Here is a 22,714-nt window from a genome sequence, read left to right as displayed (position 1 = left end):
CTTACATGATTAAATACTGAGTCTTGATTCTACTCCAAAGAGTCTACTGCTGATCCCCTACATACCTTGTGTATCATGAAGAAGGAAACGAGGTCCTTAAGAGAGTTAATGACCAACTCCCTGAGCTGGAGGGACATGAAAGATGCAACGGAAGCAAAATATTCTTCAATGTTACGAGAGGAGTCATAGTCACTCTTGGGAGCAAAATGGATCCACTGCTCCTTCCGGGAGACAAATAGCTGGGCACAGGTGGGGATCCATCTGTAAAGAAAGCAGGGCATCTGACTGAGAATCCCTTCCAAGTTCCAAGATGTCCTCTCAGCCACTCCCAACTCTCCACCACAAGGTAGATGGCTCCTTTCCCACGAAGCAGCTCCGCAAGTTGGTACTCTCATATCTCTGGCCACTTCACCTGCCATCACCCCTTTCTGGGGAAGAAAGTAACAAGATTTGGATTGAGAGACTGTTTTCCCATTTAGCAATACCCAAATGGACAATCCTGCTGAAAGATGAAGGTGTCTATAGTTTATTATATTCAGAGATTGGGGTAAAAGGGCATAAGGAACTGAAATGTTCTGTCCAATTTCTCTCCCTGGCAGATGTCTGTTTTCTGACTGAAACTTTACAGGGGAAAGGAAAGAGGAGAAAAGGAAGAAAACTTGGGAGGAGAAACTCCAGTGTGGTGGTGGCTGCTCAGAAGTTGAGAGCAGAAATAAGAAAACCAAAAGAAGAAATGGATGCCTCATTTTTCCTTTCATCCTATTCCCCCAATTTCTAATTCCCAACAGAAACTACTGGCATTTGCATCTTATCAAGTCCTTTTTCTGATGGCTAGAAAAGTATTTCTCTAAGAATCAGGGAAGTACTGGTAATAGTCATAGTTGCAGAGGTAATAATTACATTTAAGAGCTACTATATGCCAGCTATTACATAAATATTTTCTCTGCTAACAAAAATGGCTTAGTACATATCACCATCATTTCACATAAGGGAATTTCTCTAGCTCTGGACACAGTCCTGTATGCATTTGCAAAGGAAAAAAGAATTAAGTGACTAAAAACTCCCATCCCTGGAAATTCACAGGTGTCTATCTGGGCCACTTGAATACAAGTCATTCAAATGCATTATCCTTCCCTGGTGGCTCAGATGGTAAAGAATCTGCCTGCAATGCAGGAGACCCAGGTTTGATCCCTGGATTGGGAAGATCTCCTGGAGAAGGAAATGGCAACCCACTCCAGTATTCTTGCCTGGAAAATCACATGGACAGAGAAGCCTGGCGGGCTACAGTACACAGGGTCGCAAAAAGTTGGACACGACTGAGCGACTACCACTGTGTGTAACCCAGCAAGGCCTAAAGGATTTCAGAGGGAGGGAATGGAAGTGCTCAACAAGCAATAGTAAGGATGAAGCTTCAAAAGGGCAAAGGAAGACTAAGAGTGAGGGTCAAAGAGCAGCGTATGTGAGGAGGCACAGAGGCTCTCCGGGATGGAAACGTGGAAGGATGAGGATAGAGGACGGTGTCAGAGAGAAGTCAGCAAAATCTGTGCACCCCCCAGGCTGGAGACCAGCTTTCACTTCAGAGAACTTTTGATTTTTATGACACTGTGACACAGCGCCATTCTGAGGCCAGATACTGACTTGTTGAGAAGAATTTGGCGTGCTTCCATGCAGTGTTTCTGAATGACATCCTGATATTCATGAGGCTGCAGAGGTAATTTTCCCGCCAGTAATTCTGCTGTTCGAACAAACCTGAGGTCTCTAAATCTGCCAAAAGAGAGGGGAAAACATCCTAAGCCAAGAAGACGCTTAAAAAAAAACTTTGTATGATGGATTCGGAGGAAATATACTTTCATTTTTCAATGAGAGGAGATTTAAATAGTTTAAAACTAATTATATCTGAAAAATCTGAGAGTCAGAGGAGGGAGTAGATAGTCCACAAGAACTCTTTCGAGGAGTGGGGAAACTCAGGAGCTATTACTGAGCCTTCCTATGTATCCTTCTCTGGGTAACCCGTGGGGAGTGGGATTTTGACACTGACTTGGCATTTGGCTGACTGGGAACTAGGATATGACAAGTCAAAGGTCTTTCCAATACAGGGTAAGACAGGTGAAGACACAAGAGGACAAGGCAAGCAAAGCATCACCTTCATGATCAAGTGGGTTCTACGCAGTCCTCAATGTGGCCCCTTGGTGAGCTACTCAAGACAAACTGGAGGACCACTTTGATCTGGATCCCAAAACCCTATAGACTGCAAGCCTCTGACAGCTTGTAGGCTCACCAAGATACCCACAGCATTCCTGGGAGATTGCCTTACACAGTGCAGGAACTCAGTAAATATTTGTTAAATGAACACTTGGATCTCTTCCTGTCCTCTCTGATGATCTTTTCTCTCCTATTTCTCTCAGGTTAATGGAGGTGCTGCCCTTTACCACACTCCCCAAGGCCTTTTTTTTTTTTTTAGCTCACAGGGCCAGCATTTCTCTTCCTGACACACCTATTCATTCATTTATTAATCATTCTTTGAAACCATCAGTGCCTACAACTTCCCCAACCAGATCTCTGCTCACTTTCTTAGCTTGCTCCAGTTCTCACTTCTCATTTTCATCATCCACTGTAATGACCCACTAGGCACTTTCCCTCCTACTCCTAAAATCCTACAGCATACATTTCTATTCTTTTTTGATGGAGGTGATGAACTTAGTCTTCATCTTGTCTGGCCAGTCACAAAGCACTGCTGGGGAGGACAGAATTCGAGGACCTCACTCTCCATATACATTTGATATCCAACCTTAGCATGGCCCTGGTCACCATCTGATAATTATGTCACTCATCTTTAGTTCGATTGTAATAAACTTCCCACATTGGCCAGAAAAATCTATTCTTTGTTCAGACAAAGACCCTCATTCTGGCCCCTAAACCCTTCCCTTCATTGATCATTAGGTGACCTCTTAACATGTTTAAAGCTAAATATTACAGGTCACATAAGAACATTTCTCCATAGCATTTCCTTAACAAATCTTTCTCATTGCTAATTTTTTGGTTCAGCTGACAAAAACCTAAATGATTTTGGTTCACTCTCGTACAGTCAATTGATACAGCCAAAATGGAAGACAGTGTGGAGAGTCCTTAAAAAAACAAGGAATAAAACCAACATACACCCCAGAAATACCACTTCTAGATATATACTCTGAAGAAACCAAAACTGAAAAAGACCGTGTATTCCAAGAGGATGTACACATGAATTTAACTTGATCATATAAAGAAAATGACAAATTATTAAATGTATAGCTTTTACTATAAGAAGGAAATTTGATTTGCTTTTTTCCTAATCTAGTCCTTCTTCTTTATATTTATTTATTTTTAATTGATTGCTTTACAATATTGGTTTGATTTCTGTCATATGTCAACATGAATTAACCATAGGTGTACCTATGTCCCCTCCCTCTTGAATCTCCCTCCCACCTCCTGTACTTTCCTACCCCTCTGGGTTATTACAGAGCCCACTGTAAGCTCTATTCACTGCAGCTCTATTTACAATAGCTAGGACACGGAGGCAACCTAGATGTCCATTGACAGACAAATGGATAAAGAAGCTGTGGTACATACATACAATGGAATACTACTCAGCCATAAAAAGGAATGCATTTGAGTCCGTTCTAATGAGGTGGATGAACCTAGAGCCTATTATACAGAGTGAAGCAAGTCAGAAATAGAAAAACAAATATTGCCTATTAACATATATATATATATATGGAATCTAGAAAGATGGTGCTGATGAACCTATTTGCAGAACAGAAAAAGAGTTGGACATGACTGAGAGACTGAACTGAACTGAACTGAATGGAGGTGCAGACATAGAAAAGAGACTTATGGACAAGGGTCGGGGAAGAGGAAGGAGAGGGTGAGATGAATGGAGAGAGTAGCATGGAAGCATATACACTGCTGCTGCTGCTGCGGAGTCACTTCAGTCATGTCCAACTCTGTGTGACCCTATGGACTGCAGCCTGCCAGGTTCCTCTGTCCATCCATGGGGATCCTCCAGGCAGTTGTACTGGAGCAGGTTGCCAAGCCCTCCTCCAGGGGATCTTCCAGACTCGGATTGAATCCAGGTTTCCTCCTCTGCAGGTGGATTCTTTACTGCCTGAGTCACCAGAGAAGCCCAAACATATACGCTAACATACGTAAATAGACAGCCAATGGCAATTTGCTGTATGACTTGGGGAACTCAAACTAGGGCTCTGTAATAACCTAGAGGGGTGGAAAATGGAAAGAGGTAGAAGAGAGATTGAAGAGGGAGGGAACATATGTACAGCTATGGTTAATTCATGTTGATGATGTATCAAACCAATATTGTAAAGCCATCAATTAAAAATAAATAAATATAAAGAAGAAATAATAGATTAGGGAAAAAGCAAGTGATAAGAATTCTTCTTATAGTAAAAGCTAATAATAATTTGTCATTTTCTTTATGTGATCAAATTAAATTCATGGGTACATTCTCTTGGCACTGAACCTCTGGCAATTTCATCAGCCTTGTGGCTGACTTTCTTGTTAATTTCTGCTGCTGCTGCTGCTGCTGCTGCTGCTGCTGCTGCTAAGTCGCTTCAGTCATGTCCGACTCTGGGCGACCCCAGAGATGGCAGTCCACCAGGCTCCCCTGTCCCTGGGATTCTCCAGGCAAGAACACTGGAGTGGGTTGCCATTTCCTTCTCCAATGCATGAAAGTGAAAAGTGAAAGTGAAGTCGCTCAGTCGTGTCTGACTCTTAGCGACCCCATGGACTGTAGCCTACCAGGCTCCTCCATCCATGGGATTTTCCAGGCCAGAGGACTGGAGCGGGGTGCCATTGCCTTCTCTGTGTTAATTTCTAGGTTAATTTATTTTTTGAGGCCATAAACATGCTTCTACTTAAAGCAGAACTTATTAAACAACTACTGTATGCCAAGCACTGTTCTAAGTACTTCACCCAACAATTCCATTTTGCATATGAAGAAATAAGGGTCCAGAGAGATTAACTTCCCCAAATCACACAGTTCATCAGGGACAGAGAAAGAATGAGAACCTAGGCTGGTTAGTTTCAGAGCCTACTCTATCTATACATTATTACTTTTCTATAAATTATTATTATATACTTCTGCCTCATTAGAAAACTACTTTTTTTCTCATGTCCTGACTAGCACCTTTAATGCCTTAGAAAACTGAATTCAAAGAAAGGAATGTGCTTATTTCTTATGATTGATGGGCTCTATCCAAGGTTGACTCTACCTACAATTACTTTTTAAAATACAGGTAAAACTAAGAAAGTGAAAAACAATTAAGTTATCCAAGTAATAAGGCTCCCCAAAGACGAAACACAATCAAAGCTATAGATCCTCCTCAAACTAAATATTTGAGCTACTGATTAAGTTTAACCAATCACAATTACACAAACATGTCTGCCTCCAATTTTTCTAATAAAAAACCCACATGGTAGTAGCACATCATTTCATTAACCTGACCTTTTGGTGAACTCTGGTGGCCTCATTCTCCCACCAGGATTCACACTCATTCTTGAGGGGCTCATAAAAAAAAATCAATCCCAGTGCAATTGGTTAATAGATTTAAAAAATGTGGTATAACAATAAAATGGAATATTATTCAGCCATAAAAAGAAATGAAGTACTGATAATGCTTCAATATGGATGAATCTTGAAAACATGAATCTTTCTAACTTAATGCAGCCAGACATGAAAGGCCACATATTGTATGATTCCATTTATGTAAAATATTGAGAATAGGTAAATCCATGGAGACAGGAAGCAGATTAATATTCTGCCAGGGGCTGAGTAGAAGGGAGAAGTGGGGTAACTACTAATGACTACAAGAGTTTCTTTAGGGGATAATGAAAACATTCCCAATAAATTCAGGAAAGTTGTACAAATGTGTGAGTATACTCAAAATTGCTGTATTGTACACTTCAAGAGGGTGAATTTTAATTTTAACATCTTAATTTAGAAAAATGAGAGAGAAAAAGTGACTCCTGCCTCCTCTGAACTTCTACAATATCTGGCCAATTTAGTCACTGATAAATATAAGTGAGACTATTGTATGCCAACTCTGCACTGGCCCTGAGTTAAATAAAAGAAGTAGCTTAAAAAACTAAAAATAGATTGTTATATGATCCACCAATCCTACTCCTGGGCATATATTCATACAAAAATTATAATTTGAAAAGATATATGCACCAGGTCTTCCCTGGTGGCTCAAATAGTAAAGAATCTGCCTGTAGTGTGGAAGACCTGGGTTAGATTCCTGGGTCTGGAAGATCCCCTGGAGAAGGGCATGGCAGCCCACTCCAGTATTCTTGCCTGGAGAATCCCCACGGACAGAGGAATCTAGTGGGCTATAGTCCATGGGGTCACACAGAGTCGGACACGACTGAAGAACTAAGAAGCAGCAGCAAGAGCCCCTTTGTTCATAGCAGCACTATTTACAACCGCTGAGACATGGAGACAACCTAAATGTCCATTGAGAGATAAATGGTAAAGAAGATGTCAGGCATATACACAATGAAATACGACTCAGCCAGAAAAAAGAATGAAATAATGCCTTAACACCATGGATGGACCTAGAGATTATCATACTAAATGATGTAAGTCAGAAAGAGAAAGATGAATACCACCTAATACCACTTGTATGTGGATTCTAAAATACGACACAAGTGAACTTATCTATAAAACAGCAACAGACTCACAGCAACAGACGACAGATTTGTGATTGCCAAGGCGGAGGGAGCATAGGAGAGGAACGGAATGGGAGTCTGGGTTAGTGGAAACTAACTAGTATATACAGAATAGTATATATATATATATAATAGATAAACAACAAACTAGTATATCTAGAATAGATAAACAACAAGGTTCTCCTATATAGCACAGGGAACTATATTCAATATCCTGTAATAAACCATAATGGAAAAGAACATGAAAAAGAATGTATGTATACAATCACTTTGCTGTATAGCAAAAATTACCATAACATTGTAAATTAACTATACTTCAACTAAACAAATTTAAAAAAAAAGAATTGGGAAAGGAAAAGAAACAAGAAGACTCAAGCCCCCATCCCATACATTTCATAGGCTAGAGAGTCAAACTAGTAAAGATACAATTATAATTCAGTATTATAGACCTCATAATGGAGGTCTAATTAACACCTACTGGATACTTGTATCAGGCATTGTTCTAAGTACTCTAAATTATTTATCCCTCCTAACAGTGCTATGAAGTAGGAAGTCTTATCCCAAATTTCGAGGTAAGGATGTTACTTATGAAGCAGCAGAGTTAGAGGTGGACCCGAGCAAGCTGGCCCCATGTGAGTGCTCTTAACCAGCATGTTCCAGGGCCTACACACAGGCACTGGGTACTGTGGAGGCACAGAGGAGGGCCACCTAGCTCTGCACAGTTATCCTTACCATATGCAACTTGGGTCTAGGATTTCCGTCATTTTACTTCAAGGGCAAGGCTACTCCCACATAAGATGATCTCTTACGTGTGGAAGCTTATAATAAGGAAAGGGAAAAAGGGGACAGGAGGCAGTTCTCACTCCGAAAACCACAGCTGCTTCAGGCTGAGCATCATGGGGTTCACTGTGTGCAGGTGCTCCTCGTTCCACTTCTTGGCATTCCTGTAGACACTGTGCCAGGGCACAGGGGCCCGGATCACTCTCTGAGGAAACGCTCGGGGGGTGCTCTGAATGAAGAGTCTTTTCCTCTCCATGGGGTCCATGAGGATGTAATCAACTATAACCAAGAGGGCAAACACTTGTCATTAATCAGGGGCCTTGAGCACTTTGTGCTCTCAGTTTTAACACTTAGAAGGTCAACAAGCTTCTGTCCATTTACACCTGGAAATGTTCCCTCATTTACAAGGAGTCAGACGTGACTGAGAGACTTTCACTTTCACTTTTCACGTTACTCACCATCATCAAACATTGCCCAATGACCCACTGTGTGCACAAGACATGCAGCTAAACATGAAAGGGAGTGAGGACTGATGATATATCAGTGAATGTCTAATAAGGGAGCCGAGACCCATGAGAAAGACAAGGCCAGTGAAAAGGCCATAGAGAAACACTGGCACAGGAGAAGTTCCAAAATGGTATGAGTTGAAAGTACAAGCGAGAAGTGCTATGAATGCAGAAGATGGAGTGATCACTGAGGGGTGCAGAGATCAAAATACTTGAGGGAAGAGGTCTTGAGCTACATTTTAAATGTCTATGGGCCCCTGCTACTTATGCTCTTGCCCAGGGGGAGTAGCACCTACATCACCTGGGAGTTAGTTGGAGGTGAAGAATCATGGGCCCCTCCCAAACTCTACTGAATCAGAATCTGCACTTTAATAAGATCCTTAGGTTGCACAGATGCACACTGAAGTGTGATAAGTACTAGTATGGACATGAGTGATGGTGGCAGTGTGGGGGAGCAACTGAATGAAAAGTTACACAATGTTTTTGGCATTTTTCTGAGAAAACAGGGAGAAGAACGGACAGTGAAAGGAAAGAAGGTGCCCTCCACATAGGAACCCTGCCCCATTTATGCACAGCCTTACCAATGCTTTTCATGAGGCTGCTGTAATAGTCAGTTTCCTTCTCCTCCACAAGGGCAGCCATCAGGGGTTCCAGGAAGGGACTTGTCAGCAGTGTGTTTGAAATCAGCTTTGAAATCCGAACCATCACTTTGTCCTCCTCAGGGGCAATCATGTCTTTTCGGATTCCACTGGTCAAATAGTAGTAGTATCTCTTCCATAAACAAACCACCAGCAACAAAATGATCATAATCAATTGGCTACCTGTGCCCACTTGCCCACACCCATCAGCTGCCAAAGTACCCTGTTCACACAGCACTGATCTCCATCCTTCACTCACTTCTTGGTCCATGACATCACACTCACTGTAATAAACTGTTAGGTGAGTATTCCCCATGGCTCTGGAGGAGTCAGCCAAAGCCAGGGAGATCTCAGTGCTGTATAAGGAAGGATTTCTCAAATGCCATGCAAACAGGAGCAGTGGAAAGCCGACTAAGCCCCGGGGATGGAGATGACATATCTGGTGAGCTTTAAGAAAAGGAATGACAAGCTCCTCAAATGGACTCAATTTACCCTCCTTCATAACAATGACACTATACAAAGAAAGTACTTGATCCTATGGCTTTCAGGAAAACCCCCAAGTCTGAGTGAGACTTATAATTATTCTAATTCAACCATGGGACTTTTGAGTTTAAAAAAGCAACACAAACACACGAATTGAACAAACAGGCCCAATGTGACCTGGTGACATTAGGAAGTTTGGTTTATTTAGGGCTTGCCTCTAAGCTGCTAGATGGCTGAATGGCTCTAGAAATGAATAATTTCAGATAAAAGAGAAGCACAAAGTATAGGAAAGGGTTTGAAATGGGCTTTGACCTTTTGTGCCAATTGTCTGTGGTCAGAAAAGGCTGAACTTGCATCTCTCCAACCTTAATAAAGGACAAACTTCCAAAGTTCTCTCATTATAAGAACTGCCTGGGGCGAGGAGAGAGGCTCCTCTTAAAATGCAGATTCACAGGCCCTCCCTCCTAGGGCATTTAGGATATGTTAACAAGAACCCCAGGCAATTTCTTATTTTCAGGCAAGTTTGAGAAATGTTGTTGTTGTTCTGTGCTCTTAAGAGCACAGAATGTTAGTATCAGCCAGACTGGTCTGAATTCTAGTTTTGCCTCTTACTGACTGTATAACTTGGAGCAAGTTGATTAAACAGTCCCCACCCCAATTTCTACAACTGGACAACAGGAATAATCATAGTCCCCAGGTCCTGAATGGGGTCAAGCATCTAGAGTATGGTTTTTACCATACTAGAGTTTAGTATGGAATTTTGCTAATAGCACATTCTCAGTCTCTATTAGTTTTTATTGTTAATCATTTTACACTATAAATGCAAAAGCTCTTTGCTCTAAAGCTTTGCAGTTCTTTCAAGTTAGGGGTTAGAGGCTCAAAAGTCTAACTGGGACCAAGCTGGTAATGTTAATAACTGAAAGTTGGCTGGACATAATAAAATAATAAGGAATTGTGGAGACTGACAAACCAGAGAAGGTATTTCTCATCTAAAGGAGGTAGCTATTGTTCAGTTTCAAATATATTAATTTTTTCAAGAGAGGTTAGAAATCTAAGCTTATGTGAGATTTCTTTCATTTCCCAAACACATCTGTAGGCCATATTTAACTTATGGTCGGGCTGCTGGATAAAATACAGGACGCACTGGAATATACTAAAAATTATTCATCGTTTATCTGAAATTCAAACTGGGGGCCATGTTTTTTGTTTTGTTTTTCAAAATCTGGCAACCCCAGCCTATGTTCTATGCAGCCATTTTGCAACCTATGTTCTAAGAGGACCTGAAGGCATCGGTTTCTAAGACTTACTAAAGCAGAAGACTTGCGCATGCACGCCTTCATTCAGTAGTCTGCATGGGGTCTGGACTTCAGTATCTTTATTTATTTATTTAAAAAAATAATTTAATTGGAGGCTAATTACTTTCCAATATTGTGGTGGTTTTTGCCATGCATTGACATGAACCAGCCACAGGTATACCTGTGTCCCCTCATCCTGAAACCCCCTCCCCTAAGCCCTCCTCACCCCATCCCTCTGGGTTGTCCTAGAGCACCAGCTTCAGGAGTGCCCTGCTTCATGCATTGAACTTGCACTGGTCATCTATTTTACATATGGTAATATACATGCTTCAGTGCTATTCTCTCATATCGTCCCACCTTTGCCTTCTCCCACATAGTCCAAAAGTCTCTTCTATACATCTGTGTTTTTTTTTGCTGTTTTTGCCTATAGGGTCATGATTATCATCTATCTAAATTCCATATATATGTGTTAATATACTGTATTGGTGTTTCCCTTTCTAACTTACTTCACCTTGAATAGCCATAGCAATGTTGAGAAAGAAGAAGGGAAATCAACCTGCCTATCTTTGGACTTCAGTATTTTTAAAACATTCCTCAGGTGACTACTGCTTTTCTCCAGTTTAGAATCACTGAGATGTCAAGAGTAATACCTAGCAAATTGAGAGAAAGGAGGAAATAAGAATGTACCTCCAAGTCTGATTCAGATGGTTTGGTTTCTTTACTTTCTATTTCCCTCTCCTGCTGTAACATCACATCAATCTGTTCTTCTGGACTCATTGGTCTGCTTCCTGGGAAAGTCAAAGATGTCACAACCTCCTTCTTCATAGGTAAGGAGGTTGAGGCTGACTTCATCCTGAAAAGTAGACACAGCTTAGTGCCTGGTTCCATGAACACTTCATACTTCATACGTTTGTAAGCACTGGTTTTGCTTAGTTAGCTAATTTATTTTTATTTAGAGCCTTAATAAATTGGATTAAGAGTATTGGTGGGAAAAAACATAAGTATCTAGGTATCCAGGAATGCTTTAAAGTCAAGAAGCAGAGTGTGGCTTTCATGAGACCATAACCTTCTTCAGTTCATTCTAGTGTCCTGCAATCCCTTGTGCCCATAGAAACACCTTACCCAGTGAGATCCTCTTTGTCTTTGGGGGAGAACTTCATTTTCTTCTTGTTAGGCTCTGATGAGCTTTTATTTGCTAGAACAGTGGAGAAGAAAGGTATCAGTGATGTGCAGTGACCTTGGGCCACGTTCTGCCCACGGGGATGCAAGCCTTAGGGCAGTCCAGGAGAACACTAAGAGGGGTGGACTTGGTGTGGTGGGATGAAGCAGGTGATGCAGACCTTGGACCACTAATTACCTGTGTGACCCTGAAAAAGCGACCATCACTCCAAGCCTCAGCTTCCTCAACTGTGAAATGGGCATGAGCATACCTTCTGTTCTCTCATACACTGGACAAATATCAATAAATCCTCAATTCACCCCCTAATCCTATGTGCTCTATTTTCTAAACATTAGGTGTATTATTGCTAAATATTTTTCTTTAAATAGATTCAGACTTTTAAACTTAAGCTATTTATTTTAAAGGAAATATTATATGAGTATACAAATAGAAAAACCAGTATCATTTTCAATAAATATATTTATTGCAAAAAGAAAAAATGATGTAATTTGCAACAAATAAAGGCATTGCAATAAATATCATTTGTGATAAATAAATTTAATAAATACAATATAAAACTCTACTACCAGGACTTCCCTGGTGGCCTAGTGGTTGAGAATCTGACTTCCAATGTAAGGAATTCGGGTTCAATCCTTGCTTGGGGAACTAAGATCCCACATGCTGTGGGACAACTAAGCCCATGTGCTGTAACTACTGATCCTGCACACTCTAGGGCCTACATGCCACAACTAGAGAGAAGCCCACACCCAGCAACAAAGAGCCTGTGCACAACGATAAAAGATCCCTGATGCCACAGCTAAGACCTGACACAGCCAAAAATGAATAAATAAATATTTAGAAAATAAAATGTATATACATATAAAATGTATATGTATATATATATATATATATATATATATAAAGCATACATATATATATATATATATATATATATCACTCCACTACTGAACCTTAACTGGATACTTGCTTAAGAGTCTAGTCTAAGAAATTAACATGTCATTTTAGACATGTTGAATACATACTAATAAGAAATTGATATTTTGAAAGAATCAGAGGATTGAAGACTCTTAATCAAGATATAGTCTGAGTTCATACTTTGATTTCCTCAATCTACTCCAAATATCAATCCTAAAGGAAATCAACCCTGAATATAAACTGGAAGGACTGATGCTGAAGCTAAGCTCCAATACTCTGGCCACCTGATGTGAAGAACTCACTGGAAAATACCCTGATGCTGGGAAAGATTGAAGGCAAAAGGAGAAGGGGCAGCAGAGGATGCAATAGTTGAAAGGCATCATTGACTCGACAGACATGATTTTGAGTAAACTCTAGGAGACAGTGAAGGGAAGCCTGGTATGCTACAGTTCAGGGTCGCAAAGAGAAGAACATGACTTAGCAACTGAACAGCAACAACTGCAAATATAACAATAACAGAAAAAATTCTTTAAAATTAAAAAGACAATGCATTGTTCAAAAAGAAGCTCTTTGGTGTGAACTTAAACACAGTGTGAAGTAAAAATCTTAAACTTGGCTTCTGGCACCAAAAGCAGGCAGAAATAATTAGGTGATTGATACCTGGGGGAATAATGAAATCCAAAACACACCATGATTGTGGGGACTGAAGCTAGGTTCACAGTATAAAACCACAGCTGCCCTACCCATGATGACAGGCTGAAAAACCAGCAACACTGTGATGCAGATAAAGCACCTGCATTCTCAGTTCACACAGTGGCCACAGATAGCAAAGAAAGGCTGGTAGAAACTAGGCCAAGCCTAACATAACCTCACGGACCAGATCTACAACATCCCTAAAACAGCACCTTAGGATGGAAGTTCTAAGCCATCAGTAATAAGATCTGGTACTAATTTGGGGTCCTAAGATGTCAGATGAAGGCATAAGGAAGAAAGGCAAGATTTTAAAAGGTATGTCAAAAGAGTATACTGTTTGAGTACATTTATATGTGTGAACAATCAAAACTAACTTACGGTGACAGAAATCAGAAAGGGGGCAGGATGGTACTAGCGAACGGAAGGAAATGATGGGAAAGGAGCACAAGAGAACTTCCTCTAGTAATGGAAATGCCCTACATCTTATTTGGGTGGTGCCTATATACAAATATGGTATAAACAATTGACAAAACTCACTGAACTGAACACTAAGATCTGTGCATTTTATTGTGTGTGAATTAAACAACAAATGGGAAATTCATGTAGCAAGAAGGGGAAAAGCTCTCAACATAAGCCTGCAAACTAAAATCCCATAACACATGAGAAAAACCAATTTAAGAAAGATAGCAAATAAACTCAACAACTGAGGCAAATATTTACAAAATGGAAATAATATAGCAACACTAATATCGCTCCAAAAAAAATGTTTAAGATCCTCCAAGTGATACTGAAAATGTTATGTCCATGAGAATAGAATAAGAAACTGGCCAGGATGGTGGCACTCATAAGTAAAACCAATTAAGGAATCTGAAAATGAAAGACAGTGTTATTAAAATAAAAAAAAACATTTGTTATACTGGATAAACTCAAGACTGAACAGAGTTGAAGAGCAAATTAGTGAGTTGGAAGATACAGTTGACGAATTCACCCAGACACAGCACAGAAAGAATAAAGAAAAACATGAAAATGAGTTTGAGACAGCAGGCAGATTGCATTATCTCCAACATATCTCTAACAAAAACTACCAATGGATATCCTTAAGCAGACATATGTGTACCCAGTGGGACTAGACAAATTAATACACAAAAAGTACTATGGTACTTTTGGCCACCAAGATGGCCACCAAGGATCCCCACTTTCTGGAATCATGCCCTTGTATAGTCCTCTTGAGTGTGGGCAGGACTTAGCAACTCGATTCTAACACAGAGAAAATGGCAAAAACCATAGAATGTCACATTCAAAATTAGGCTCCCCAAAGATGGTGGTTTCTATCTTACTGGTTCTCTATCTACTTCCTCCAAGGGAAACTAGGAGTCATGTTGTGAGTTGAATGGGCCTGTGGATAGGCCCATTCACTAAGAAACCGATGTCTATGGCCAACAGGAAGTAGGGGAGGTGAGTAAGCTTGGAAGAGGATCCTTCCTTGGTTGCCTTTAGATGACTGTGCCCTTGGATACCTTGATTGCACACTTGTGAGAGACTCTGAGCCAGTTAAGCCATGCCCAGATTCTTGACAGAAACTGTAAGATAACAAATGGAACTTATTTTAAACTATTGAGTTTGGTAATAATTTGTTAGGCAGCAATCAACAAGCTGGATTTAGAAAAGTCAGAGGAACCAGAGATCAAATTGCCAACATCCATTTAATCATTGAAAAAGCAAGAGAGTTCCAGAAAAACATCTACTTCTGCTTTACTGACTATGCCAAAGCCTTTGACTGTATGCATCACAACAAACTGTGGAAAATTCTTAAAGAGATGGGAATACCAGACCACCTGACCTGCCTCCTGAGAAACCTGTATGTAGGTCAAGAAGCAACAGTTAGAACTGGACATGGAAAAACACACTGGTTCCAAATCGGGAAAGGAGTACATCAAGGTTGTATATTGTCACCCTGCTTATTTAACTTATATGCAGAGTACATCATGCAAAATGTTGGACTGGATGAAGCACAAGCTGGAATCAAGATTGCCAGGAAAGATATCAATAACCTCAGTTATGCAGATGACACCACTCTTATGGCAGAAAGTGAAGAAGAACTAAAGAGCCTCTTGATGAAAGTAAAAGAGGAGAATAAAAAAGTTGGCTTAAAACCCAACATTCAGAAGACTAACATCATGGCATCCAGTCTCAACACTTCATGGTAAATAGATGGGGAAACAATGGAAACAGTGACAGATTTTATTTTGTTGGGCTCCAAAATCACTGCAGATGGTGACTGCAGCCATGAAATTAAAAGACACTTGGCTCCTTGGAAGAAAAGCTATGAGCAACCTGGACAGCATTATTAAAAAGCAGAGACATTAATTTGCCAACAAAGGTCTGTCTAGTCAAAGCTATGGCTTTCCCAGTAGTCATTTATGGATGTGAGAGTTGGACTATAAAGAAAGCTGAGCGCTAAAGAGTTGATGCTTTTGAACTGTGGTTCTGGAGAAGACTCTTGAGAGTCCCTTGGACTGCAAGGAGATCAAGCCAGTCAATCCTAAAGGAGATCAGTCCTGAATATTCATTGGAAGGACTGATGCTGAAGAGGAAACTCCAATACTTTGGCCACCTGATGCAAAGAACTGACTCAATTGAAAAGCCCCTGATACTGGGAAAGATTGAAGGCAGGAGAAGAAGGGGACAACAGAGGATGAGACGGTTGGAGGTTAGATGGCATCATCGACTCAATGCACATGAGTTTGAGCAAGCTCCAGGAGTTGGTGATGGACAGGGAGGCCTGGTATTCTGCTGTCCATGGGGTTGCAAAGAGTCAGACATGACTGAGCAACTGAACTGAACTGAACTGAGCAGTCAACAAGCAGCTTGGTGTATGTTAAACATAATGCTAGCCTTTACAATCATTCCCATTTCATAGATGAGGAAACTGAGGTGTCATGAGGTTACCCAAAGTTATCTATAGTAAAGGTGGAGCCAGGACTAGAACCCAGGATTAGAAATCTCCCAAAGCCCCATTCTAAGTGGGTATGACACCCTGCAGGAAATACCTGATGGCAGCCCCTGAACGATCTTTTCCCTGGGGACATTGATGGTGACGGGCTGGTAGACTTTCATCAGGTCCTTCAGCTTCAGGTCCCGAGCTGTCAAGGAGTAGTTGTTGGCAATGGAATCACTGGGTCCACTGTGGTGGTGCTGCTCTTTGAAGGGTGCAGCCAGGGTCCATGATGTGCGTTGCATCAAGGGGGGATAAAAACTGTGTGACATGACTGTCTACAAGGGGAGAAATGCAGAATGAGTCATGTGAGGGACATCATGCAGGGAGCCTGGGCTCCTCTAAGCCAGACTCCACTCACATTGAGACTCATGCCATCCCACATGCCTAACATTCTGCACACTGAGTGCAAATACTTTCGAACGGACACCAATTTTACCTCTCTGACCACCGTGAGCATGCTTTCTGATGGCAAGGATAACAGCTTATTTTCAACATGCAGTAAATTTGTGATCAGGTTATTTACATTTATTGTCTTTATTGTTATGTACATGGCTATTAGGTAGAAATAATTGTTCTCATTTTATAGTTGAATATGCAGAAGTTCAGAGAATTTAAATAATGCCGCAGGTAACTGAGAAGGCCAGATTTGTGCCACTACATAGCTCTTTTTCCCATTGTGCTATAGCCTCTTCCAGTGGCAGAAATGACTGAGGCCTCTAATCCTACCTGTCAAGTCTGTTTGACCCCCAACTGTTACCAGCAGAAGAGTAGCAGCCAGGTGAACGTACCTTATAGAGTTCAGATGGTTCTTCATTAGCAGAAGCAGGCAGAGGGGGCAACTCTGGCCGCATCTGCGAGTGGCTCATGTGATATATGGAGTCACTTTTGGGGATCTGTGGGAAACAAATACAAAGCCACTCTTCAGGAAATTAGGAAAAATTTCCAAGCCTCTGAGGTGCATAATGAGTAAAAAGTTCCTCAGAAAAGGATTTAGGCACAAAGTTCTCCCATAAAGCACCCTTCTTACCACTATCCATTGGTTTCAATTCTTAAGAGTTAATGTCTCTTCTCTAGCATCTCCTCATGGCTACCCTTCTATGAGCAAATTAATGTATTTTTCCCCTGGGAAGAACCCAAATCTGAGGGCACTCCCAACTTCCCTACCCTGGGTTGTAATTAAAGGGGTTGACTTAAAAAAAAAAATTGACTCTTGCATTTCACATTGGCAAAATTCCAAACAGAAATTTGCTTATACAGTGATATAAATAACTCTGTGCTTCCTGTGAAAAAGAAAGAATATATTTAGAGTGTGGGTGATTGAGTCCACCATTCAATTCAGGGAGTGTGTTCTTGGGAGTGAGCCTCAGACAGAGGTGAACCTGTGGCTCCCATGGCCACGTGCAGTTCCGAGTGCCACGGGCGGAGTTCCTCACGCTGGCTCCCGGCATCAGTGCTTCTTCACCTCAGAGCTGATTTCAGGGTTGAGAGGTGCCCTGTGTTTCTTTCCTACACCCAAGCCCTAGAAGTAAGACAACAACTTCATCTGGGGCTGTGATGGAGGGAAACCTCTGGGCTGGATTTACTGAGAGATGCTGCTATACAGTACTTTAAAGGTAGTTTAAAGAGATGCCTGGAGGAGGCAATGGAACCCCACTCCAGTACTCTTGCCTAGAAAATCCCACAGATGGAGGAGCCTAGAAGGCTGCAGTCCATGGGGTCGCTGAGGGTCAGACACAACTGAGTGACTTCACTTTCACTTTTCACTTTTATGCACTGGAGAAGGAAATGGCAGCCCACTCCAGTGTTCTTGCCTGGAGAATCCCAGGGATGGGGAAGCCTGGTGGGCTGCCGTCTATGGGGTCACACAGAGTCAGACATGACTGAAGTGACTTAGCAGTAGCAAAAAAAAGAGATCTGCCAGTGCAATTTTGGCTCTGTGGTTTTTCACCTTAGGCAATGAATGTGGACTGAACTCTTGTGTAAGATGAGACGTTATTAGATAGATTTGATTTATTTGGGTCAGCAAATTAAGTCATGCAGGGTAACTGGCAGAAGGTAGACATGTAGGGGGTAAATGAGTCAGATGTTAGTCATCCCCATGCCCCATCCAATTCCTCACTGATGACTCAACCTCATAAAATAATAACATTAACAATAATAACATCTGCCATTATTTCAAATATTCTAAGGTTCATAGGGGATAGGTAGGACATTTTGTTATTGTTGCTGTTGTTCAGTCACTAAGTCACATCTGACTCTGCAACCCCACGGACCATAGCACACCAAGTCTCCCTGTCCCTCAACATTCCCTGGAGTTCACCCAAGTTCATGTGAATCAGTGATGTTATCCAACCATCTCATCCTCTGCCATTCTCTTCTCCTTTTGCCTCAATCTTTCCAGCATCAAGGACTTTTCCAGTGAGTCTGCTCTTCGCATCAGGTGGCCAAAGTATTGGTGCTTCAGCTTCAGCATCAGTCCTTCCAATGACTATTCAGGGTTGATTTCCTTTAGGATTGACTGGCTTGATGTCCTTGCTGTCCAAGGGACTCTCAAGAGTCTTCTCCAGCACCACAATTCGAAAGCATCAATTCTTCTGTGCTCAGCCTTCTTTACGGTCCAATTCTCACATCATTCCGTGACTACTAGAAAGACCAGAGCTTTGACTACATGGACCTATGTCAGCAAAGTGATGTCTTTGCTTTTTAATATGCTGTCTAGGTTTGTCAAAGCTTTCCTTCCAAGAAGCAAGCATCTTCTAATTTCATGGCTGCAGAGATCATCGACAGTGATTCTGGAGCCCAGGAAGGAAAAAAATCTGTCACCGCTTTCACTTTTTCCTCTTCTGTTTGCCATGGAGTGATGGGACTATAAGGTAAGGCAAGACATACTAGCCATGAAGAGGTGCTTTTAAATACACACTATTCTGCATCCCAACACATGGGAAATGGCAATTGTTTTGAGAATGTGTTGATTTTAAAATTAAATAAAAACTTGCAAACTCTTAAAAAAATGCATACTGAGCCTGGGAATTTAAAAAATATAATAGGTTCACTGATCTAATGGCCTAATTCAGTGGTTTCAAAAATTGTGGTACATCAGACCCACTAACAGAATCAGGCTGCTCAGGCTCACAAGATGACCTTATTGTTCTGCTTAGAGAACTTGCTTTGTTGATTTAAATCACTGTGTCTGTCTCTCTGCTCTTGACCTCAGTTTCAAGGATATAAGAGTCAACCAACCACATCCAAGAGCCTGCTCTTTCACTACTGAAGTTAGTATCAAGATCTGCACTTAAGAGGTGAACAAAATGAAAAAATTCAGCATCAACCTGAGAGGAATCTGGTCATCCAAGGTAGATTTCGGCAATAGTGTTTTCTGGGAAATGAAATCATCATGATTTCCTTCAGGAGTTCAGATGTACAACATATACTGATTGATAAGTTAGGGCTGCCTGCATTTTATGGTCTGTGGTAATATTTCCCTTGGCCTAGCTTTTAAATCTGTTTCAAATAAAAGTCTTCATAAAAAAACAATAAACAAAAACAGATTTTGGACATCTTAAGTTACAAGAGAGGGAACAAGTAGTTGAACCAAAAAACCCTGACCTTTTGCAGTTGAGGAGAATATTAACATTATTCAGGAGGTGTTTTGGCATTTATGTTTCTGTTTATGGTTAGGATAAACCTGATTTCAGCCCTCAGACATTTTGGAAAGTTACTAGCAAAGCAGGCAGAATATAGCTCTAGTGGACATAACTGGCTCTACTCCAATTTCAGTCCATGTTGTACAGTGTCCAGCACCTGTGTCCAGGCCAGAGCATGTGATACAGGTCTGGCCAATCAGAATACTCTGTCCTCCAGACACTATGATTGGTTCAGGGATAGACAGGTCACCCAAGGTGGGCTGATCATAGTTGTTCCTGACACTTTTGCTAGAGCCACTGGGAAAGAGGTAGTCTAAACAGCCATCTTTGCTTTATGTGAAAAAAATAAAAGCCTTCCTTAGGCTAAAACCATCATAAAGCAGAGCAACAGAATGAGAAAGACTCTCAGTGACATCATCTGGACCCCAGGAACCAACTTGGACTTCTCAGTTACTTAAGCCCATAGATTCCTTTTTGGATTTGAGTCAGACATATTTATGTCTCTCTGTATTGAGAGTTGGTCAGCCAAGAGATACATACAGAGGCAGCTGAGTCATCATAGAAGGAGAAAAGCCATTCTTGGGAGAATAAAGAAAGTGCTAGTGCCAAGTCGCTTTCAGTCATGCCCAACTCTTTTCGACCCCATGAACTGTAGCCCACCAGGCTCCACTGTCCATGGGATTCTCCAGACAAGAATACTGGAGCGGAAGCAAAACAGCATTTTGCAAGAAAGCAAACTAACACTGAGCATTTTGCAGAACATAATGGAGAGAAGCAGAACCTCTGAAAAACAAATTAAACTTTGAGCTGGTTCACAGGCACAGATTAAGACTGATACATATAGAAGTGTAAAAACCATGATAGCAGAAAACAGCTCAGTTCATGGAACAGGCTGATGTATATGGGGCACACACAAGATCAGCAGATCTGGAAGTCAATTCATAGAATTTTCTTAAACATACTTGGTTAAGAACTCTCTGTGGCCCCTTCAAGGTGGAAGAGCTGGAGATCTGCAAGACCTACCTGGCTACCCAGAACAGTTTGTTAAAAATATTAATGCTTAAGTGTTCTCTCTGGTAAATAGCAGAGTGTTTTCACTTCAGGGGTAGGCTCAGTAATTGTCAACAAATTCACTTTTTCCCCCCCTCAACAAATCAACTTTAATTTTACAAAATTTTGATTTAAAATGCTCCTCTGGACACCTCAATATATGGCAACTTAATGGAGCTTAGCTTTTCCACCAGGATTCTGGCACTTAGATTGGGTAGAACTGTTCCTTTCAGGTGCCTTGTTTCTAACTGTACATGATGTTTGCAAGTCTTTCATGGAAACAGTTCCCAAATGCTGACTTGAGGACGTGGGACAGCAGAATCACTAGAATCTTAGTTGAAAATACAGATTGCAGGGCTCTACTTCGGACCTTCTGAATCAGAATCTTTGGGAATGAGGGCAAATCTCCATATTTTCAAGAGACTCCCCAGTATATTCTTACGTACATCCAGTGTTGGGAGCTGTTGGATGGAATATATGGTCTAACGGCCTTGGAAAGGAAGGGAAAGAAAGGTGTCTCTTCCTGAAATTTTCTCAACAAAACCTGAAGATGTCCAAAAGCCTAATGCATCACAAAGCATAATTCAAGGACATAACAACAAAAAATTAAAATACATGCTTGCTCAGGGGCTTCCCAGGCAGCTCAGTGGGTAAAGAATCTGCCTGCAATGCAGGAGATGCAGGAGACATGAGTCCATCCCTGGGTTGGGAATATCCCCAGAGGAGGGCAAGGCAACCCATTCCAGTATATTCACTTAGAGAATCCCACGGACAGAGGAGCCTGGTGGGGATAGTCCATAGGGCTGAAAAGAGTCAGACATGACTGAAGGGATGGAGCATGCAGGCAGGCACATGCTTGGTCAAGGAGATCTAACACGGCTATTGGTTTGTGATTGAAATGCCTCCTTTCTACCAACTTTCAAATTCCCTACGTGCTGAAAATACTACAGGCATAAAGAAAGCTGAGTGCTGAAGAATTGATGCTTTTGAACTGTGGTGTGGCAGAAGACTCTTGAGAGTCCCTTGGACTGCAAGGAGATCCAACCAGTCCATCCTCAAGGAAATCAGTCCTGAATATTTATTGGAAGGACTGATGTTGAGGCTGAAACTCCAATACTTTGGCCACTTGATGCAAAAAACTGACTCATTTGAAAAGACCCTGATGCTAGGAAAGATTGAAGGTGGGAGAAGAAGGGGACAACAGAGGATGAAGTGGTTAGATGGCATCACCGACATGATAGACACGAGTATGAGTCAACTCCAGGAGTTGGTGATGGACAGGGAAGCCTGCCGTGCTGCAGTCCATGGAGTTGCAGAGTCGGATACAACTGAACGACTGAACTGAACTGAACGAAAAAAAGAAACACATTTTAAAATTCACGCCTACCTTCTGAGATGAGCAATCCGTGTCATTCATGTTGTCCATTGTAATTGGACCTATTTAAAAAAGGAACAACGAGCTCTTTCAGTTTCTTCCTCTTCTATCAGTGGCTCTGAGATTCACACTTCCTCATAGCATAATGGGGATGTCACAGATGATGGAACTTTACAGATATTCTGAAAGCTCTGTTCACAGGGCTGCCTCTCTGAGGTCATAGACTTCAGCCCACTGAGCAGTTTCTTGGTAGAAGAGGAGAGAAAGGAAAGCTGGAGAATGAAACAGCAGCCTTGGGTTTCTGATGGCTCTGTACTGTGGCTTCCTGCAAAGGCCACACTTCCCTTCCGCTGAGTGGCCCTTCTCTTGGAACTTTTTCAGGAACACACTGAGTTCACAGTAGAGGAAAATCTGAAGCAGAGTTACACACTAAACAG

The 22,714-nt window shown here is 41.4% G+C and overlaps 1 protein-coding gene across 1 annotated transcript in view; it reads right to left on the bottom strand.

Moving 5' to 3' along the window:
* DNAH3 (dynein axonemal heavy chain 3) overlaps window positions 1-22,334 on the bottom strand; it is a 247,772-nt gene extending 225,438 nt beyond the window's left edge. Inside the window, exons 1-9 of the mRNA XM_086375467.1 lie at window positions 22,290-22,334; window positions 16,997-17,101; window positions 16,261-16,483; window positions 11,545-11,617; window positions 11,110-11,275; window positions 8,588-8,777; window positions 7,584-7,779; window positions 1,639-1,764; window positions 66-261 (exon numbers count right to left, since the gene is read on the bottom strand). Coding sequence (XP_086231593.1) covers window positions 66-261; window positions 1,639-1,764; window positions 7,584-7,779; window positions 8,588-8,777; window positions 11,110-11,275; window positions 11,545-11,617; window positions 16,261-16,483; window positions 16,997-17,101; window positions 22,290-22,328 — 1,314 coding nt within the window. The 5' untranslated portion in view covers window positions 22,329-22,334. The remainder of the gene's footprint in view (window positions 1-65; window positions 262-1,638; window positions 1,765-7,583; window positions 7,780-8,587; window positions 8,778-11,109; window positions 11,276-11,544; window positions 11,618-16,260; window positions 16,484-16,996; window positions 17,102-22,289) is intronic.
* Window positions 22,335-22,714: the final 380 nt, after the last annotated feature.

The sequence above is a fragment of the Bos grunniens genome, chromosome 25 (assembly GCF_055505025.1).
Source record: "Bos grunniens cultivar Pamir isolate PY7600 chromosome 25, Bosgru_T2T1.0, whole genome shotgun sequence".
Classification (NCBI taxonomy): domain Eukaryota; kingdom Metazoa; phylum Chordata; class Mammalia; order Artiodactyla; family Bovidae; genus Bos; species Bos grunniens.
Note: the sequence above shows the minus strand (reverse complement) of the source record. Positions and strands in the feature narration are given on the sequence as shown.